The sequence below is a fragment of the Chlorocebus sabaeus genome, chromosome 4 (assembly GCF_047675955.1).
Source record: "Chlorocebus sabaeus isolate Y175 chromosome 4, mChlSab1.0.hap1, whole genome shotgun sequence".
Classification (NCBI taxonomy): domain Eukaryota; kingdom Metazoa; phylum Chordata; class Mammalia; order Primates; family Cercopithecidae; genus Chlorocebus; species Chlorocebus sabaeus.
This window is the reverse complement of record NC_132907.1, coordinates 21378048-21400381: the sequence shown is the minus strand read 5'-3', so window position 1 is coordinate 21400381 and position 22334 is coordinate 21378048. Positions and strand designations below refer to the sequence as shown.

Below are 22334 nucleotides of genomic sequence, written 5' to 3'. Positions count from 1 at the left end.
CCCAGTATCCTTTTCAATGTGTACATCCAGCCTCTTTCTCTATTCTGAGACAGTTTTCCTTGATTACGGTTTTAAATAATGCCTCATTAAAATTTTTTTTTTTTCAGAGCCCATATAGCCAAGACAATCGTAAGCAAAAAGAACAAAGCTGGAGGCATCATGCTACCTGACTTCAAACTATGCTACAAGGCTACAGTAACCAAAACAGCATGGTACTGGTAACAAAATAGATATATAGACCAGAACAGAACAGAGGCCTCAGAAATAACAACACACATTTACAAACATCTGATCTTTGACAAACCTGACAAAAATGAGCAATAGGGAAAGGATTCCATATTTAATAAATGGTGTTGGGAAAACTGGCTAGCCATATGCAGAAAACTGAAACTGGACCCCATTCTTACACCTTATACAAAAATTAACTCAAGATGGATTAAAGATTTAAACCTAAGACCCAAAACCATAAAAACCCTACAAGAAAACCTAGGCAATATCATTCAGGACATAGGCATGGGCAAAGGCTTCATGACTAAAACACCAAAAGCAATGGGAACAAAAGCCAAAATTGAAAAACGGGATCTAATTAAACTAAAGAACTTCTGCACAGCAAAAGAAACTACTATCAGAGTGAACAGGCAACTTACAGAATGGGAGAAAATTTTTACAATGTACCCATCTGACAAAGAGTTGATATCCAGAATCTACAAAGAACTTAAATTTATAAGAAAAAAAAAAAACATCAAAAAGTGGGCAAGGGATATGAACACACACTTTTCAAGGGAAGACATTTATGCAGCCAACAAACATGAAAAAAAGCTCATCATCACTGGTCATTAGAGAAACGCAAATCAAAACCATAATGAGATACCGTCTCACGCCAGTTAGAATGGAGATCATTAAAAAGTCAGGAAACAACAGATTCTGGAGAGGATGTGGAGAAACAGGAACGCTTTTACACTGCTGGTGGGAGTGTAAATTAGTAACCACTGTGGAAGACAGCGTGGCAATTCCTCAAGGATCTAGAAAGCAATGCCATTACTGGGTATATACCCAAAGGACTATTAATCACTCTACTATAAAGACAGATGCACAAGTATGTTTATTGCAACACTATTCACAATAGCAATTGCCCATCAATGTTAGCCTGGATAAAGAAAATGTGGCACATATACACCATGGAATACTACGCAGCCATAAAAAAGAATGAGTTCGTGTCCTTTGCAAGGACATGGATGAAGCTGGAAACCATCATTCTCAGCAAACTAACACATGAATAGAAAATCAAACACCGTATGTTCTCACTCATAAGTAGGAGGTAAACAATGAGAACATATGGGCTCAAGGATGGGAGCATCACACACCGGGGCCTGTCAGGAGGTTGGGAGCAACGGGAGGGATAGCATTAGGAGAAATATCTGATGTATATACGGGTTGATGGTTGCAATAAACTACCACGGCACATGTACACCTAATGTAACAAACCTGCACATTCTGCACATGTATCCCAGAACTTAAAGTATAATAAAAAAAAAACTTTTTTTTTTCCTCTTCAGAGACTCTAGTAATATGAAAATTAGTCCTTGTCTGTTTTCCATTTTCAGTAATTTTTCTGATCCTTTTCATCTTACTTTCATTCTCTTCGTTGTTGTCTATTCTTTCAACATCTGTACTAAATTTTCATTTGACTCTATTTTCAGTATCTGGTATCTTTTTTTGTTCATTTAAGATAATCTATTGTCATTTTCTTTCATCTCTTTGAGTACAATTCTTTTTTTCATTTTTCACCTGGTTTTTGCCCATTTTTGTTCTTGATTTTGAATTTCTGACTCAAGGTGGTTCCTCTTATCTTCAAACCAAAGGGTTGTATACTTTGAGTTCTATTTGGAGTGTATACTAATAGTTTTCATTTGCTTCGTAAGCAGTTTTATGGGATTAGAGGAATTTTCCTTAGTTGATTTGTATGAAATTGTCTCTAATTTTATAAACTAAAGGAAAGGATTTCATTTTCCTTTTGTTTCTTTTTTGTGATTTGGGGGCATTTTTTCAATATCCTTAGTTTAATGGCATCTTTTCCTTTCTGTTGTTTGCCAAAGTCTAGATACCTGAGTGGAGTTTTGTTTTGACAGTAGACAAAAGGGTTGTGGGACTTCTAATTTTTTGGTTCCTTTTTTTCTTGCAGGCCTTTAAAATTTTTCCTTGACCATCCAATTTCCAAAGAACTCTTCTGTTTTCCTTTTCTGTCTTCCAGAAGTTATACATTCAGAAGTCTGTCTCTTTAAATCACATTTAAATGGCTGTCTAGCCCTTTAAAGTACTCATACTTTGAAATTCTTTTCCTGTAATCCTGCTCTGATGTGCCTGGTTAATTTTTTGCATTGAAAATACAAAAAAAAAAAAAAAAAAAGGGTAGATTTAATCTTTCTCGTGGTTCTTCCAGCTCTCCCTCACTAGTGCTCCTTCTGTCTTCTCAAGGAACATATCCTGGTCTCATTTTCCTTGCCACAGGGTCCTCTTGTGGCAATGGGGTAAAAACATGTAGGACCACTGCACTGGAGTGTGTTACCTTTTTCTTACATGATTATTTTGCAGTTTTGGCATTATCTATCTACAAGTAATGTTGAAGGTGTTATTTCATGTAGAAATGATACAGATGTGAAGTTATTTTATATCTTCTAGGGAGATAACATTTTGGGATGCTGCTTACCACAAACCTACCACCTACCACACTGTCTTCAGCTACTCAGAAGCCAACCCACAAATTAAAGAGTTAAATCATTCTGAACTCTTTGAGTTAAGGTTTGATATGAAAAACAGTTGTAGCTCTTCTCACCTTTATTTCTCTCTCCCTCACCATTTTCATCTTTTTCCTGATAATACATAAAATAGCTAGCACAATGCATGTTACAGTTGCTCAGTCCTTATTTATATTTTTAAAAATCTGATAATAATGGCCAGGTGCAGTGTCTCACACTGTAATCCCAGCAGTTTGAGAGGCCAAGGCTGGAGGAGTTTGAAACCGGTCTGGGCAACATGGCGAGACTCTGTCTCTACCAAGAAACAAAAAAAAAACAAAAAAAATCCAGGTGTGGTGGTGCACCTATAGTCCCAGCTACTATGGAGGCTGAGACAGGAAGATCATGAGCCCAGGAGGTCAAGGCGGCAGTGAGCCATGATTGCACCACTGCATTCCAGCCTGGATGACAGCATTAGGCCCTGTTTTTTAAAAATTTGATGGTAGAGACAAAGATGAGAATGAGGTCTAAAGTGGTTCACTGAAAAGCTGTGGTTTAGTTAAGCCCAGGAGGAAAGACAGGCTTTTGATAGTACAGGAGGAAAAGGCATTCCAGATTAATAAAAATTTCAATTGGCAAATTCAGCAAAGGATGTCAAGGTGCCAGTCAGACAAGCAGCCAGGTTGGTACAAGGCGTGTTCATGTGTTCACCTCACAACTCTTCCTATTTCTGATACAATCACTATACTTAAAAGTTTCCTTAAATCTGAACTTTTACATCCATTGTTGAGATTGTTAGAACCAATAGCACAATACAGTATTTTTTATGTATAACAACCCAATTGATTTAGATGCCAGAGCAACTATCAAAGTCCAGAGAGCAAGCAGTTAAGAAAATGAGATGATACAAAACACCAGTCATATCCATTCTTTACTCGAGCAAAGCTATTTTTCCTGCTTTAGGAAAGTGGTTCTCAAACTTTAGGATACATCAGAATCATCTGAAGGGTTTGTTAAAGACAGAATGCTGGACTCCATATCCAGGGTTTCTGATCCATTAGGTCTGGGGCAGGGCCTGAGAATTTGCATTTCTAACAAGTTCACAGTTTACACTGATGTTACTGCCCTTGGAGATCACACTTTGAGTACAATAACCTCTATCACATCTTCCTCTTGTTTATTTAATTCTTCCTCGTTTTGATGGGGCACATCTTTCAGCAGAAGACAGACGTCTGTGTCTGTGGATGTGTTTTACTTTTTATTATGAAAAATTTCACATATATGAAAAAAACCCAGAATAATGAACCCTCTTACCACTATTTGGCTTCAACAATTCTTAACTCACGGTTATTCTTTTTTTAAATCTACATCCTCATCAATTCATATCCTTCCCAAGGCATTATTCTGAAGCAAATTCTAAACATACTATTTCATCTGTAGATATGTAAATATGCATCTCTAAAATAAAATATTTTTAAAACAACAAGAGGTAAATTTGTTGAGACTATATTTTAAAACGTTTTCAGTCTGTCCTTATACTCGCTTGGTGACCTGGCTGTATATATAATTCATTGTTGAAAATAATTATTCTTCAGAAGAATGTAGGCATGATCCATTGTATCTTAGCTTCCAGCACTGCTTTTGAGAAGACCACAGTCATTGTGAATCCTTAACCTTTGTTGTGATGTTTTTTTCCCTCTGGAAGCATCCAAGATCTTCTTCCCAGTGGTCTGACTCAGCATAATGTGTCTTTAACGTGAGTCTTTTAAAAAATCTATTATACTGGAGATTGCTTGGCCCTTTCAGTGTAAAACTCCTGTCCTTTATTTCTGTGAATTTTTTTTAAATTCTTTCACTGATAATCCCTTTCTGCTCTGTTCTCTCTGCCAGGAGCTCCTATGTTCAGATGTTAGAACTCCTAGATCATTCCCTCAATTTTACCTATGTCCTATTTACTACCTTTAAAAAACCAAAAATCTTTTTCTTTACTTTCTGGGAATGTCTATAATTCTACCTTCTAACTCTTCTAATTTTTTTCATCACTGCTACCATATTTATAATTTCCAAGAGCTCTTTTTTAACCTCTTCCTTTTTTATAGTATACTTACTTTTTCATGATTTCAAAAACTCTTATCTCTTTAAAAATGCTGACAAATTTCCTTCTTTATTTTTGTTGGACATCTGAATAATGTGTTTCCCAGTGTTGCATTTATTCTCTTGATCTCTTTCATACTGGAAACTTTCCTCATATGACTGATAGTCCTTTGCTGTCTGCTCATTTTTAACAGTAAGGAATCTTCTGACTGGAAATCCAAAGGCTGTACTTACGAGTTTACCAAAAATGGACTTCACCACAGGATAATCCAGCTGGGCTACCTTGTTAGGGAAGCTATATTGTTATCTTCAGGTCAAAACTCTTATGCTGGTCAGATTCTTAGAAAAGACCCCAGCAACCTCCTATCCTGAGGATTAAAGTTTGTTGGCCAAAGTTTGGAAGTTGGGGAATAGTGGAGGGATAGGGTTGTGTAAGGCTCAGTAGCTAGTTTGCTTGCTTCCCGAATCTGTATTCAATGTGATACCTTGATTTCAATTGTATCTGATGCCTACTCCTCTACCCTCCAAGACCAGAGACCCACGATTTTATTCTCTCTATAGTGGTCCAGTGTGGGGAGGAAATATCGAGATTTGATTGTTTCTTAAATTGACATATAACTCATCCTCCTTACACACTCTCCACCCTCAACACCCCATTCCAGGAGGTATCCAGAACTGCTACAACGTTATATAATTATGATGTAAATCCAGTTTTGAGCTTCCCTAACTGATAGTTTAGGATCTGGGTTTCTCAGGTTTACTAACTCACTTAGCACTTGAACACTTCCAGTTTCTACAATGCTGTCTTCTGTAGTCTCCTCTCTTGTCCACCCTGTCTTTTGGGATTTCAATAGTTTTTAGCCCCATTTCTTTTCTTCATAAGGAAGAAGATAAACTAGATGTACCTGTACCTGGATGAAATTCCTACCTTTTAAAAAGCCAAGCAAAACTATCTGATGTCTTTCACAACAGGAGACAACTTTACTTTATCAAACTGGGTTTATGTGTAAGTTTTCAGGAATCATTACCCTTTCTTATCTCCCACCCTCGAGACATTATCACTTTAGAGACTGCCTTAAAATCTAGATAAGATTCAACCGGTCATGGCTTCTCAGTCTTTTGGTTCCTTATAATGAATTTATAAATAATATTTTTCAAGTGGTGAATCCTCATTAGAGGGAAAGTATATTTTGAAAATACATAATTGTTGGATAATATATATTTTCTAAATTGGAGTCCAAGAGAAAGCTCAGCTTTCTTTATCAGCCACAATTTTCTTCTTTCAATAAAGACATGACCAGGTGCAGTGGCTCATGCCTGTAATCCCAGAACTTTGGGAGGCTGAGGCAGGCAAATTGCTCGAGTCCAGAAGTGCAAGACTAGCTTGGGCAATATGGTCAAACCCTATCTCTAAAAAAACACACAAAAATTAGCCAGGCATGGTGGCGCATGCCTGTAGTCTTGGCTACCCCGGGGGACTGAGGTAGGAGAATCACTTCGGCCCAGGAGGTAGATGCTTCAGTGTACCGAGATCACACCACTGCACTCCAGCCTGGGCAACAGAGTGAGACCTTATCTCATAATTTAAAAAAAAAAAAAAAAAGACCAAACCTACACAGCACTCACTCCAAGGAAGCTAAACAGGAATGCCAGCTCCCCTGGTGAATGCACTACATAACGAGTTGTCAGCAAGTTTTAAAGTTAAGGCTTTGTCACTTTAAACAACAGGGTGCCACTGTAGACCCAACGTAAAAAATAAAAATTTAAAAACAGTGAGAAATGTTGCGTCTATACACATAACATAGAAAAAAAGTAAATAATAATGCTGTTAAGAACTCAGGGCAAAAAGTCATCAAAATACACATTCACATAGGTCTTAACTGTAGATAAGTTTTTAGTGTTAGTGACAAAAATCAGTCTCTCAGATTGGGAGAAAACATTTGCCAAACATGTACCTGACAAAAGTTATGGTATCCAGAATACATATGAAGAATTCTCATAACTCAACATTAAGACAACAAACACAAGATATTTAAACAAACATCACAAAAGCTACAGATAAGCAAATGAAAAGACGTGCAACATCATTAGTCATTAGGAAAATGCAAATGGAAACCACAATGAGCTATCACTACACACCTACTAGAATGGTTAAGATAAAAAAAAAAGTGACAATACCGAATGCTGACAAAAATGCCAAGCAAATGGAATTCTCACACAATGCTAGTGAGATGGTAAACTGGTACTGCCACTTTGGAAAACAGTTTCACAGTTTCTTACAAAGTTAAACACAGTTTCTTATAAAGTTAAACATATACTTACCTTACAGCCTAGCAATCCCATTGGTAGGTATTTACCCAGGAGAAATGAAAATATGTTTATGCAAAGACCTGCATGTACACGTTTAGAGCAGCCTTATTTATTGTATCTCAAAACTGGCAACAAACATATATCCATCAACTGGTGAAGGCATAAGCAAAATATGGTACATCTCTATAGTGAAACAGTATTCAGCAAGAAAAAGCAACAAGAAAAAGCAACAACATGGATAAGTAGTAAAAGCATTATGTTAAGTTAAAAGCCAGACACAAAAAGATGCATACTATAAGATACCATGTATGTAATATGCTGGAACAGTGGTTACCAGAGGTTGGGGACACAGAGGTAACTGACTATAATGGAGCAGAAGAGAACTATCTGGGATTATGGAAATATTTTATATACGGATGTGGTAATGACTATATGACCGTATGCATTTGTGAAAACTATAACTGTATACTTCAAAAGGGTGAATTTTACTGTATGTAAATTATATCTCAATAAATGTGATTTTTTAAAAGGCACAACATATTTCTTTTTTAAAAAAAGACATAGAATAAGGAAAACCAAAAAAAGGTAGAAAACAAAAAACAGAACAAAGAAAAAAAGAATATCTAGAATACACAGAAAACATATAAAGAGTTAACTATTTTTTTAGGTTGGTAAATAGAACAGTTTGGTGGAAGAAAATTTCTGAACACAGTTGCATGAGAATCTGTTCAAACATGACACACTATATATCCTGGCTCTAATGAGTCAAATGCATCTTTGTCCCCCTTTGATAAAAGGGTCTGACAATTTCTCCTGTCCTTTTAATCTTTTAACTGTAGGCTTTACTTCCAATACAAACATTTCACAAAATAAATTTGAGAGCCTACTATTATGTGCCAAGAATTGTACAAAGTACTTTTTATGTTCTTTTAATTACATAATCATTCCATACTTAGATATTATCCCCTTTGTTCAATCAGTTAAGGAAGCTGAAATCTCAGAGAAATTTAGTAATCTGCCAAACGTACCTTTGGCTGTAAAAAGTGATATGATTCGGGCACGTCCCCACCCAAATCTTATCTTGAATTGGAGTTCCTATAATCCCCACGTGTTGTGGAAGGGACCTCATGGGAGATAATTGAATCATGGAGGTGATGGTTTTATAAGGGGCTTTTCCCCCTTTGCTTGGCTCTCATTCTTTCTCCTGCCACCCTGAGAAGTGCCTTCCACCATGATTTTAAGTTTCCTGAACCTCCCCAGCCAAGAAGAACCGTGAGTCAATTAAACCTCTTTTCTCTATAAAAAGAAATACCCAGTCTCAGGTATTTTTTCATAGCAGCATGAGAACAGACTAATACAGTAAAGTGGTACTGTAGAGAGTGGGGTGCTGCTATAAGGATATCTGAAAATGTGGAAGCAACTCTGGAATTGGGTAACAGGCAGAGGTTGGAACAGTTTGGAGGTTCAGAAGAACACAGGAAAATGTGAGAAAGTTTAGAATTTTCTAGAGACTTGAACGGCTCAGAAGACAGGGAGATGTGGGAAAGTTTGGAACTTCCTAGAGACTTGTTGAATGGTTTTGACCAAAATGCTGATAGTGATATGGACAATGAAGTCCAGGCTGAGGTGGCCTCGGATGGAGATGTGGAACTTGTTGGGAACTGGAGCAAAGGTGACTCTTGTTAAACTTTAGCAAAGAGACTGGTGGCATTTTGTTCCTGCCCTAGAGATCTATGGAACTCTGAGCTTGAAAGACATGATTTAAGGTATCTGGCGGAAGAAATTTCTAGGTGGCAAAGCAGTCAAGATGAAGCAGAGCATAAAAGTTTGGAAAATCTGCAGCCTGTTGATGTGACAGAAAAGAAGGACGCATTTTTTGGGGAGAAATTCAAGCCTACTGAAAAAATTTGCATAAGTAACAAGGAGCCAAATGTTATCATCAAGACAATGGGGAAAATGTCTCCAGGGCATGTCAGAGACCTTCATGGCAGCCCCTCCCATCAAATACCTGGAGGTCTAGGAGGGAAAAATGGGTTTCCTGGGCTGGGGCCAGGGCCTTGCTGCTTCGTGCATTCTTGGGACATGGTGCCCTGTATCCCAGCTGCTTCAGCTCCAGCTGTGGCTAAAAGGGGTCAAGGCCACTGTGAGGACAGTTCAGGCCATTGTTTCAGAGGGTGCCAGTCCCAAGCCTTGGCGGCTTTCCCATGGTGTTGGGCTGTGAGTTTAAAGAAGTCAAGAACTGAGGTTTAGGAACCTCAGCCTAGATTTCAGAGGATGTATGGAAACACCTGGATGTCCAGGCATTAGTTTGCTGCAGGAGTGGTGCCCTCACGGAGAACCTCTGCTAGGGCAGTACAGAAGGGAAATGTGGGGTTGAAGCCTCCCCCCACACAATCTTCACTGGGGCAATACCTAGCAGAGCTGTGAGAAGAGGGCCACCTTCTTCCAGATCCCAGAATGGTAGATCCACTGATAACTTGCACTGTGCACCTGGAAAAGCTGCAGACACTCAATGCCAGCCTGTGAAAGCAGCCAGGAGGGGGGTTTGTATTCTGCAAAGCCACAGGGACGGAGCTGCCCAAGGCGATGGGAGCCACCTCTTGCATAAGCGTGACCTGAATGTAAGACATGGAGTCAAAGGAGCTCATTTTGGAGCTTTAAGATTTGGCTGTCTGCCAATTTCTCCCATTTGGAATGGGTGTATTTACCCACTGCCCGTACCCCCAATGCATCTAAGAAGGAACTAATTGGCTTTTAATTTCACAGGTTCACAGGTGGAGGGGACTTGCCTTGTCTCAGATGAGACTTTGGATTTGGACTTTTGGGTTAATGCTGGAATGAGCTGAGACTTTGGGGGACTGTTGGAAAGGCATGACTGTGTTTTGAAATGTGAGGACATGAGATGTGGGAGGGTCCAGTGGCAGAATGATACAGTTTGGCTGCGTCCCCACCCAAATCTCATCTTGAATTGTAGTTCCCATAATCCCCATGTGTTGGGGGAGGGACCTGCTATGAGGTAATTGAATCATGGGAGTGATGGTTTTATAAAGAGCTTGTCCCCCTTTGCCTGGTTCACATTCTGTCACCTGCTGCCCTGTGAAGAAGTGCCTTCTGCCATGATTGTAAGTTTCCTGAGGCCTCCCCAGCCATGAAGAACTGTGAGTCAATTAAATCTCTTTTCTTTATAAATTATCCAGTCTCAGGCATTTCTTCATAGCAGTATGAGAATGCACTAATACACACAGTTAAGGTCTGAACCCAGATTTGACTTCATAGCTCATGCATGATGTTCTAAACACTTCGGAATTAAGAGTTGCTTTATAAATATTTAACAGTCATGTTCCTGCAACCCCTACACAAAATAAAATGCACCGCATATACAATTTTCTTATGCCCAGTGATGTCATAAAATAACAGATGGGAATCTAAAGACTTGGGTTCTTGAGTTAACAGACACTTTGTGTTATGGGTTGAACTGTGCCCCCCTCAAAATCATATTATATGTTCAAGTCTTATCTCCCAGTACCTCTGAATGTGACCTTGTTTGAAAATAGCAGCATTGTGGATTTAATTAGTTAGAATGAGATAACAGTGGAGTAGAGGTTGGGCCCCTAATCCAATATGACTGGTGTCCTGATAAATAGGGGAAATCTGGAAAAAGACAAATACATAGAAAGAATGCCATGTATACATGCAGGCAGAGACTGGAGTGATGCATCCACAAGCCATGGAGTACCAAAGATTGTCAGCAAACCACCAAATGTAAGGAGAAACTCATGAAACAGCTTCTCCCTCACCGCCAACAGAAGGAACCAACCCTGCCCACACCTTGATCCTATTTCCAGCCTCTGGAACTGTGAAACAATAAATTTCTGTTGTTTAAGTCACCCAGTTTGTGGTACTTTCTTATGGCAACCCTAGCAAATGAATACATTTTATAATTATATAATTTAAATTATATAATTTTCTGTAAGTTATTTCTACATTCTAAGCCCCAGATTTCAACAGGTGCCCTTTTTCATGTTTTTCTTCTTCCAAGACCTCTTACCAAATATTTTAAGTACCTTCTACTTCATGCTATTTGAGTTACATTATCTGAATCACATGTTATTGAAAGATGGAATATATTGTTTTCAAATGAACTGCTAAACAGATAAATTATGAGTTCCTCAAAGCATAAATCTTAGCAGATTGAGTCTCATTTCTTTAAAAATTCACTGACAAATGCCCCTCCAATGAGAATTAACAACTAGTTTCTTATCTAGTGCTTTTATTTGCTGCATACCTTCCTCTCTTTCCTTTAGTTCTCACTAATACAGTTCAATATAGTAAAACTGCACACTTGAGAAAAGGCCAACTTCTTGGATTTCTCACTAATTTGGAGATCTTATAATGACTACTTACGGCACTAATCATCTTTGGTTATATCCAATTTGCTGAACTTCATTTCCATAATGTAATTTCTCATTTTACAATTCCACATTCAAAAACCTTTTAGATCTGACTACTATCTGGCACTTTCAAAATTTATGTTTATTTTTCTGGTTCTCTTCAATTTTGAACACTTCCTTCCCTTGCTTTTACATCTCCATTGTCTGGTTTTTGTTTTTTGGGTATTTTTTTTTGAGACAGGGTCTCACTCTGTCTCCCAGGCTGGAGGGCAGTGGCATCACCTTGGCTCCAACTGCGAGGCTGAAGTAACTGATCCTCCCACCTCAGCCTCCAAAGTAGCTGAGACTACAGGTATGTACCACCACGCCAAGTTGATTTGTGTATTTTTTGATGTAGAGATGGGGTTCCATCAGTTTCTTTAATTTTTCCAAGATCTTTCAACTTCCACTCTTGTGGCAAGCCCCTATCCCACCAACTTGCCTAACCACTATTTGGATTTAATTTTTTTTTTTTAATCCAACAGTAACATTTTCATTAACTTTCAGTTTTCCTTCTAAAAATATTAAAACATAAAACTGGCAAATTTCCCTAAAACCAGCCTATGATAAGAATAATAGGAATCCTACTTATTTGGTAATTTGAGAAGTTCAACAAGACATCAGGTACACAAAGGCAAATGCCTAAGGTGAGACATGAAACTACAGAACTTAGGAAAACCAATTCTATCTGAAGATATTATACCAAAAATTTCTACCTGTTTTAATTTTACTAACTGCAAATACATTACTTTTATTTTCACCAATGGATCATTAGCAGTTTAAGGAACTGGTTGAAGAAATACTCACAACATAATTTTAAACAGAGGGTAAGAAGGAGGACAAGCCAAATGCCCAAAAGAGAGTCCAGAAACAACCTTAAATAAACATGGGACCGTAACATATGATGAAAGTGGTGTTTCAAACCACTTGGAAAAAGATGAGTTATTTAATTAATGCTACCCAGATACATAATTAGTCATGTGGAAAAAAATTAAAAACATCCTTAAACTCCTTAAACTAAACTCCTTAAACTAAAATAACTTTCACAGGAATCAAAATTCAAGTATAAATTTTAGATGAAAATATATCTACATTTGTATATAGAGAGTCTTTGACAGAGAAACACCTATCTAAACAAGTAAATATAGAAGTCATAATAAAAGATGCCAATAAGAGTATGTAAAAATCTAAGATTTCTCTAGGGCCTAATATAGACTATAAAACAAGCAAAGAAGAAACAGACAAGTGACAATGTGGGGGAAAATATTTGCAACAAATGTGCCAAATGGCTAATTATCAGATGAAGAGTTTCCACAAGCCAACAAGGAAAGAAAAACCAAAAAAAGTACATAAGCAACTGGAAAAGGAAAAAGAAATAAAAATGGCTATAAATTATTAAGTTACTCAACCTCATGGATAAAAAGTGCAATTTAAAATAATAAGATACCATTTTAAGGTAGCAGTTTGACAAATACTTTAACATTTGCCAACACCCAAATTCCTCAATACTTGCAGGTAGGGAGAAACAGAGGCACTCATTCACTACTGGTAGGAGTGAGGAGTGGTACTGTTTTGAAGGAGTATTTGACAATAACTAAAAACAAATTTTAAAGTACATATTTGTTTCAATAACGATTGTAATAAAAATTGGCATGATTTAAGTGTGCAAAAAAAGGACCAGGCAAATAAATATATCCATACGATTCAACAGAATAGTTAATGTGTAAGATTTATTAAAACAAGGTGCAGAACGAAACGCTTATTATGATACCATTTGTGTAAATATTTATGAAAGATATAAACAAATCCTTGTATAGGCTCACACATTTTCTGAAAGGATGACCAGAAATTTAAGTTTGGCTGTCCCTTGAGTGCAAGACTAAAAAGCAGCATGTACTTCTTAAACTAATGCCATGAATTATAATTTTTATCATGTGCACTTTATTTAAAAAATAGAATTTAAAAAGTAAACAGTGTAAATTTTCTATAAACATTTGCTTTTAACTGAAACAATTACAACTAACATATTCAGAATATCTACTATGTGACAAATTTTGTAGCAGGGGCTGGGTCTTCTAAGTATCAAGCTATAATAACTGAAGAATTCAACTGTCTTTCTACAAACACTTATTCTACACACAAATAGCTCTTTTTACACAAAGTAAGGGAGTACTATTTTTCCTCTCACCTACTTACTGTCAATTCTTTCACATTAAGGAATAAATTCTCTCAAGACATATTTTCTTCCTTGAAATTATTTCACCCACTTTATTATCACACAACTAAAGAACATTCTTTTTATGAGACTGATTTAATCATTAAACTAAGAATGAACTTAAAATGGATCAGGCTCTATCAAGAAATGTGGGCTCAGATGCTAGACGCTTAAAATGGATTAGGCTCTATCAAGAAATGTGGCCTCAGGGCTCAAGATACACCAACAAATAATATAGTAATGAATGGTTATAGTAAAGTCACATCAACTCTTCAAGCCCAGATTTCTTCGTATGTGAATGTTATCAATTTCATAAGGGTGCCATATAAAGAAATTAAACATTTATATTCTTTGTATTCCGATATGAAGTGATATAGGCAATAGCCCATATTTAAGGAAAAAAAATGCCAAGGCATGCCTATTAGTATTTAATGAGGAATATTACTATTACGTTTATTTATTTAACTAAAGTACACACTCTAATTTGTAAACTTCATCCTGAGTTCACTGAATTCAGTTATATTTTCAATTTACTTTAAATATGTAACATGGAGTCTGTGAATCCACAGGGCAAGGAAAAGTTCAAGTTCAATAATATAAATGCTTGTGTTTTTTCCTATCATCTGTTTCATTGTATCTAAGACTACCACACAGATTTTGCTGCCTCATTCATCTTTTTACTTTTACTTCTATTATCTCTCCTTTAAAGAATTCAAATTGTTCCACATTCCTACTCATGTCTTTTACTATGTACTACAATGAAAGTTATGCATGTACATATAGGTGTAACAAAAATCATTTACAATAAAGTAACAGTTTTCTTCCTGAGAAGATGGATGTAAATGTTTATTTAAAATTTTCTTTTCTCGAAATAAGCCAGGCAATATTATTATAGTCCATAATTCAAGACAGAATAACTATATCTAAATCCACAGAAACTAACATGAATACTACTACTTAGGGAACAATCAAGATAAAATTTAATTCCTCCCCATTTTCAAACACCCAAGCATTGAAACTAATAAACATCCAATAATACGCAAAAGAAGGGGAGTGGAGGATCAAGGAAAAACACTTCAAGATCGCAAGGTACATTTCAATCCACTATTCTGTCCCCTGACATGAATAATGATCTATCTTAGAAGAAAAACACCCAAAATATTAAACTAGATACAATTTCTAAACACATTACAATGTACCACATACCAATTAAAATAAATACTGAGCCTTTATGTTAAAGCTATTTCCTAAAAATTGTCTCTAAGAATAGAGAGTAGTAGTTTCATTATCGACACTTCCAAACACTTTTTCTGTGTTTCTCTAATTTGATATTCAATTCTAAACTTTTGTTTTCAAACTTTGAATATACAAGGGGGGAAATAATGTATAAAAAATAATGTAAAAATACTGTAAGATTTTCCCTAACAGCATAACAAACGTGTGCTAAGTTAGGATTAGATATTAACAGAAATCTGAAGTATTACATATATATATACTCTAACTTTTGTAAGCCACATAAATTCTATCACAAAATGTGACTTCTCTTTGAGTGAGTTAGTAAAATCTGTATTTTTGTTTTAACATACCCATTTTCAGATTTTAACTACAATAGCTCCCTTAACTGACCTCTATTTAATTATCTGGCCTTAGCCAACACTTTTTTTTTTTTTTTTTTTTGCCCATGGCATGCTGACCATTCTTAACTAGTATGCTATTTTTTGTATAATCAGGCATTTCTAACTAGTTGGGTTACAAGCTTAACAAGTCATTGGTTGTTCCCAAATCTGTTTATGCCCGTTTACTTGTTACAGTTCTTACATATCTTAAACATTATTTATGTCTAATGACTATGAGTGCAAAAAAAAAAACAGTTGTTTCTATATAATAAGTTAAATGTACATTAAGTAGGCCGGGCGTGGTGGCTCACACCTGTAATCCCACCACTTTGGGAGGCTGAGGTGGGTGGATCACTTGAGATCAGGAGTTTGAGACCAGCCTGGCCAACACAGTGAAACCCCATTTCTACTAAAAATACAAAAATTAGCCAGGCGTGGTGGCACGCAGCTATAGACACAGCTACTTGGGAGGCTGAGGTAGAAGAATTGCTTGAACCTGGGAGGTCGAGGTTGCAGTGAGCTGAGATCACGGAACTGCACTCCAGCCTGGGTGACAGAGCAAGACTGTCTCAAAAACAAAACAAAAAAACAAAAAAAGAACAACAAAATGTAAACTAAGTAGAATGACTCAACAAAGGTGAGTTATTCTTTCAAAGGGTGTTGAATTAGATAAAAGTGACACAACTGCAAAATATAAGGGGAAATCATAAAAAGTTACAAGGAGCCTATACTTAGGGTTTTTCAAAAGTTATCTTTAGACTTTTATTCCACGTTAGAGATACCAAAACTGCAAATAGTAAATCATGTGTGAGGAATATAAGAACAGCTTCTCTCAACTCCACAAAGAGATGGCATTAGCTCAATGTTAAAAAGTTTATATTTTTTAAGTTAAAATTTTAGAACATTACCTACAAGATGTATTATTTTTAAATTTTCAGTAACCTACAAAGTAACTGTCCCAGCCTCAACAAATAAAAAGCCTTCAAACTTTTTTTTTCCCTGAAGTCCTTAAACCGGTTTGATATACCCACTAGATAAAAACTACCTGTCTATGCAAAATAACAATATGTAGCAAAAAGCACAGTAAAATATTTTTATGGAAAAAAGTATTAGAATGTATATTCTACAAGGGCAAGGATCTTTATCTTATTCACAGATGTATCCTGAACATGTAGAACAGTTCCTGGTACGTGGCTGACACTCAGTAAATATTTGTTAAATGAAGAAGAAAAGGAACTTACTGTGATGACAGCCTTGCTAAGACAGATGGATCCCCTGCAGCCATACTCTGTTTCGTCTTCAGATTTGTAGTAACTCAGAGCATTATTTTTCAAAACTACCCAACGATCCTGCCACCCATGAATATAGTTTGTCCACTGGGAGCGGGAAGGGGAAGGGAAGGGAGAAGAAAACAAAAAAGAGAAGTATTTTAGAAATCCAAACTTTGTGAAACAGCAATGTAATTTTAAAACCAAAACGTGAAAAGTCCAACTTAATTCTAGGCATAAACAGTAAAATGATTACAGAAAGTGAAAAGTTGAGATTTTCTAGATTGCATAATGATTTTCAGTAATTTTTACAATATTATAAATAAACTGTTAAGAAACAAAATATACTATTTTCTTCTAACATTTGAAGAATAAAACAAAAGCCAGATTTTGGTTAAAATTATTGTTTATTCTCTGTGTGCTTTCATCCTCTCCTAAGTACCTTCATGATACTTGTTTTGGTCCTTGTCATAATTAACATATTCAACAGAGAAGTATGTTCAGTTAGGTATGGAGTCTCTCATTTTCTGACACCAAAGACTGCATGACGCCTTCTAAATCAACGGAAGTATAAAGTCAATTATTACTAAACTCTACTTTTGTTGTTATTCCCATATGAAAACTTATAATGGTCATAACTATATCAAAATAAAAACAATAATTTTAGTAAGTTGGCATCAACTTTAACTTCTCCTCTACAGAACTGAATAATATTTAAAATGGCCAATTCATTTTCCAAGTTTCTCTGAACATATATTTTTCAAACTCAAGAGTAATAAAACAAAAATAAAATTGGTTTTCAAAAACATATTGGATTACCTTCAACACCTTAAAAGAGTTTCTGTGTTGCTAAAGTCTTGCTGCACAGTGAAGATCACAATAAACTGGAAAAGGCAGAAATGTAACCTTTACAGGACTACTTATTTTTGCATGTTTTTATCTATGCTCTGGGGTTTTAAGTATAGAAAAATCTCAAAACTATCTGCCAATTCCAAAAACTAATTAAAAATGGATTGCCAAAATATACTGTATTGGCTCAGGCTCTATATCCACTGAGAAATCTTTTTCTATTCTCTAATTAAGCATTTTTGAGATTTATTCAGTTCTTAAATTTTCTTTTATTTTGTATTTTTTTGAGACAGGGTCTCACTCTGTCACTCAGGACGGCGTGCAGTGGCACCATCTCAGCTCACTGTGACCTCCCGGGCTCAATCTTCCTTCCTCCTCCTCCCAAGTGACTGAGACTACAGGTGCGTGCCCCCACGTCTGGCTAACTTTTTGTAGTGATGAGGTTTCACTGTGGTGCCAAGGCTGGTTTCAAACTCCTGGGCTCAAGCGATCTGTCTTCCTTGGTCTCCCAAAGTGCTGGGACTACAGGTGAGCCACCATCCCTAGCCAGTTCTTAATTTTTCTAAGCCCCATCATTACAACCCCTCTCTGAGAACTCATCCAAGCTGACAATTTAACTCATTCTAGTGGCTCCTAATCACCACTTCCTTATTTCTAACCGCTTGTGATGTACCACCACTTAGACACAGGCTTGAAATAAATGATAGTTACCAACAAAACTGAATTTACTTCTACAAGGTGTACTTCCTTCCTATTTTCCTATTTCCTTGGGGGGGACTGCTACTTCTGCTCAGAGTCTGTGTATTAGATATACAAACAGATTAGTGTATACAGGATTAAACAGGCTCAACTACTCTACAACTCACGTGAAGAGAGTTTTGACAAGTTACTTTTGTAAGCTTCAGTTTCTTTGCCTGTTGATTGATGGCTGAATAAAATAATGAAAATGCCTAGCATAGTCACAGAAGATACTCCTAAGTGTTCCTTCTCAATATTTATAGCCCATCACCAAAAACTGCTTATCTTTCCTTCATAGTAAACCCTTAAATTTGCCTCCTCTTCTCATTTTCAACTATTCCAATCAAATTACCCAGTTCCTGTATTCCTTACAGGACTTAATCTTTTCTCTAGTATCTTCTGTGTTTTTCATAATTTAAACAAGCTTATTTACTTACTAAGCATGTTTGCTTACTTTTCTTACATGTTGACCGTATTGAGTCTCCAGCTTCAAAACTTACATGGACAACTTCCCACTGACTGTCATACAAATTGTTTAGGGCATTCAAGACCCACCATGGATTAATCCTACCTCATTTATAATTACCACACTTCATAAGGCTAAATTTTGTGACAGTGGTCAAGTTACTTACTCTGTGTTCTTTTCTTTGTCAAACTCTGTCTCTCAGAGTTAAGTTTAAACACGAATAGACTTAGAACAGTGCCTGGACATAGTATTTTCTGAATGTGAGGAAGAGTTATACATGGCTAATGAAGCTTAACCTTCAGCATTTCTCACTAGAACAGAACTCTTTCAATATCAGAGAAGGGACCCCAGCAATTATGTATCCATAATTCAATATTATGTTCTTGTAAGAGGCTGAACAAACTATATCAGCTTCAGGACTCTTTTCTCAGTAAGCTGTTAGCTGTTATTATGACATTGGAAAGACAAGTTTTTTGTCTTTTCTCTGCTCTCATTATGTTCCCTCACTCTTCCCCATTTAACAAATACAGACAAGGCAATATGCTAGACACTGCAGGAGAACTGAATATTACTGTGGCCAACAGGCCAGCAAACACAAACACAAGAGAAAAAAATATATATTTAGAATAAAACAAAATGCTATGGGAATGCAAGTGAAGGAGGTCTTGAATGATGGCAAAATACAAAAAGGCTTTACGGAAAGGACAGTATTTGACTTGGACTCTTAAGGATGGATAGAATTTCAAACAGTTTGGTGTGTGCAAAAACAGAAGGTAAACCATGAAGGATGGAGGAAATTCAGAAATTGAATGAGATTATTTTATCCAGGCTTAGTTGCTCTCAAGTCCTACTAAGGCATGCATCTTTTCCCCACCATGATCCATCACGATACTTGTTATAACCAGATAGAATTATTGTCTATCAAGTATTTTTGGAATCTATACACTTAAGCGATTTATAAGAAATATGCTTCATAGGTATTCCCATATATTTCAGATTACCATATGGAAAATACCCTTTGAACTGGTATATTTCTAATATAAATTTACCCAAGCCCATTCCAAATCCACCCCATTTTGGGGGACAAACGAAACAAATTGTACCGGGACTTATTTACATTACTCAATGGAAGGAAAAGAACAAAAGCCGAGTTCTGACCCTTGTTTAAATTACCAGGTGAATATGAAGAATTCAAAATATATAATTTACATTTAAAAACATGTACCATACTCAGTATGAGTATATATATTCAATTTAGAATACCCTTGATTAAAAAGTTTCCAGAAAACACTGTATATAACCATAAATTGGTAAATCTCAGGAAAATTTCCTTCATAGCTATTAGCAAGAATACCAAAAGCTTTATTCCTATTCATTCTACATAAGAAGCAACAGTCAAAATTTAAGTTATTCACCTTCCACAGAGGTGATCAAATGCATTTGTATGCATTTAAATATCGAGATTGGTCTTTCATTTTTTGATCTATAGTATACCTACTCCACATAAAGTAAAACTCAGAGCACTGGTGACTTTTTCCCCCAGTCACTCCATTCCCCCAACCCCCAAAAAAGTAATTATCAGTAGGTCAAAATTACAATTTGTTTTGTAAAATACTCAACACATCACAATACTAATATGGCAGTCAGCTTCCCATCTTATGAGCAGTGATGAAACTATCAAAATCACTGAGAAGCAAGTAACCCACTTCCTATTATCAACTGAAAACGTATACCTACTACACAATGTGTTCAATAGAGAATGGAGATTCCTAAATTACAGGATACATTTAATGTAAAGAAATCCTGAGGAGCTTCTCGTTACTGAAAACCTTGCATTGAAATTTCAAGAATGATCACAGCATCAATATACAACTAATTTTTCGGCTATACAAATAAAAGTCAACACTTGCAATCCTTAGTTCTGACTACTCATGCCTTTCCTGGTTCCCTTCTCATTAGCTTTCTACAGACATTATAAAAGCATTATATTAAACAATTCCACAAATAATGTCCAAGTGATATGCCAAAGTATGAATACTGGAAACAGGGTGATTTCTTAATAGCCAGTAGCTGCACATGACATAGTATCTTATGACCAGCTTGTTGAGGGACTGGCCCAGCTCCCCCTCTCCAAGTTAACTGCTAGCTCCAGCCATTTCTAAAAAAGTTTAACAGGAAGGGGGAGAGAAGTCCAAAAGGCTATGTGAATCTTCTTATAGCAAAAACTTTAAAAAAAAAAAAAAATCCCAACCATGTAATATCAAGAGATCACCCATCTGCAGTTCTATAATGGCTGCTTTCCTAAAATTTTGATACACGGATTTTAAAAAATACATAAAAGGTAAAACATCTTTTCCTTACCCTGGATCCCTTACCGCAAAAAGAGTTTATTATTAAATAATGCTCTTCTTCCTGGACTAAAGATCAGTCTCCTTTCTCACATGTTTCAAGTTACTATGAATATTTCCTGTACCCATCACGTGCCGATTCAATATCTCTATTGTGAACTAAGGTACAGGGTGAGGGAGAAAGTCCTCCACATTAATCTGTCTCACTACATTTAACCTGGCGAGTTCAACACCTCAAATTTCAACACCAAGCCGAGTCGCTCCGGCTTCTGTCGAAACAGTTGCGTCCGCAGTGCCCCCCAACCTACTCAGCTTGGCATCCTCAGACAGACCAACCTCTTTTAAGAGGTCCGACTTGAACCGCTCCCGTGCCCAGTCGTTCCGACACCGCTGAAGCCCAACCCGGATTCCTTACACCCGGGACAGCTGCCGCCCTAGGTCCGAAGGCACGGCACGCATCTGGTCTCCCAGACAGGATCCCGGGTTGATACACCCTTTCCCTGGTCCTCGGCTGCCCCCGACGAGCCCTCGGGCAGCAAGGACAAGCCCCCTATATCCCCGCCTCATCCCTAGTCGCCGCAGCAGTACTCAGCCTCGCACCCCGGCACGTTCCGCGCCTCCCGCCAGCCCCACCCCACCGCCTCAGCGGACTGCCTCGCGGCAGGTGAGTCTGGCCAGGGGTCCCCTGGCACCACCGGTTGCTCACCTTACTGAGGACCCCGCAGCGCTCCACAGGCGGCCCAGACTCCGTCTCTGGATCCTCCTCCGAGCCCGACGAGTTCCAGCTCTGATTATCCGACATGGAGGCGCGACAGCCGAGCAGGAGACCGGCCCCCGCTCCCTCAACTGCGCCGGAGGAGGCGCCCAGTCCTCGGGGTGAAGGGTCGGGGGATGGCGAAGCGAAGAGTGCCAGCTCCGCTGTGGGGGGGAGCAGGAGGAGGGACGAAGTCCGCTCGCCGCGCCGCCGCCGCGCCTGACACCGAGCGGAGCGGGGAAGGAGGACTAGCGGTGAAGGAAGCCTACCCTTCCAGCCGTCAGCCGCCGCCGCCGTCGCCGGGACCCCTGCGCTGCGCCCGGTGCTGCCACCCGAACTTAGCCCCCTCGATGCCAATTTCAAATAGCGAAGGAAAAGGGAGAAGAAGGGAAGAGAAAATCCGGCCGCTGAGACCCGAGTCCACTCACACCTCCGCTACCGCCGCCATCTTGCTGCCTGGCCCACTATTTACCCTCCCCTCCCCTGTCCTTTCCCCTCCCCTTCGTCCTCC

At 37.7% G+C, this 22334-nt stretch overlaps 1 protein-coding gene across 4 annotated transcripts in view; it reads right to left on the bottom strand.

Annotated features, from left to right (window-relative positions):
- CERT1 (ceramide transporter 1) overlaps window positions 1–22307 on the bottom strand; it is a 142896-nt gene extending 120589 nt beyond the window's left edge. For 3 of the 4 annotated variants that reach the window (XM_007975712.3, XM_007975706.3, XM_073014675.1), the window contains exons 1-2: window positions 21776–22306; window positions 16642–16776 (exon numbers count right to left, since the gene is read on the bottom strand). In XM_007975712.3, coding sequence (XP_007973903.2) covers window positions 16642–16776; window positions 21776–21871 — 231 coding nt within the window. In that variant the 5' untranslated portion in view covers window positions 21872–22306. Of the gene's footprint in view, window positions 1–16641; window positions 16777–21775 lie in introns of all 4 variants that reach the window. The other variant, XM_073014674.1, reaches the window with a different exon arrangement.
- Between the last annotated feature and the right edge of the window lie 27 nt (window positions 22308–22334).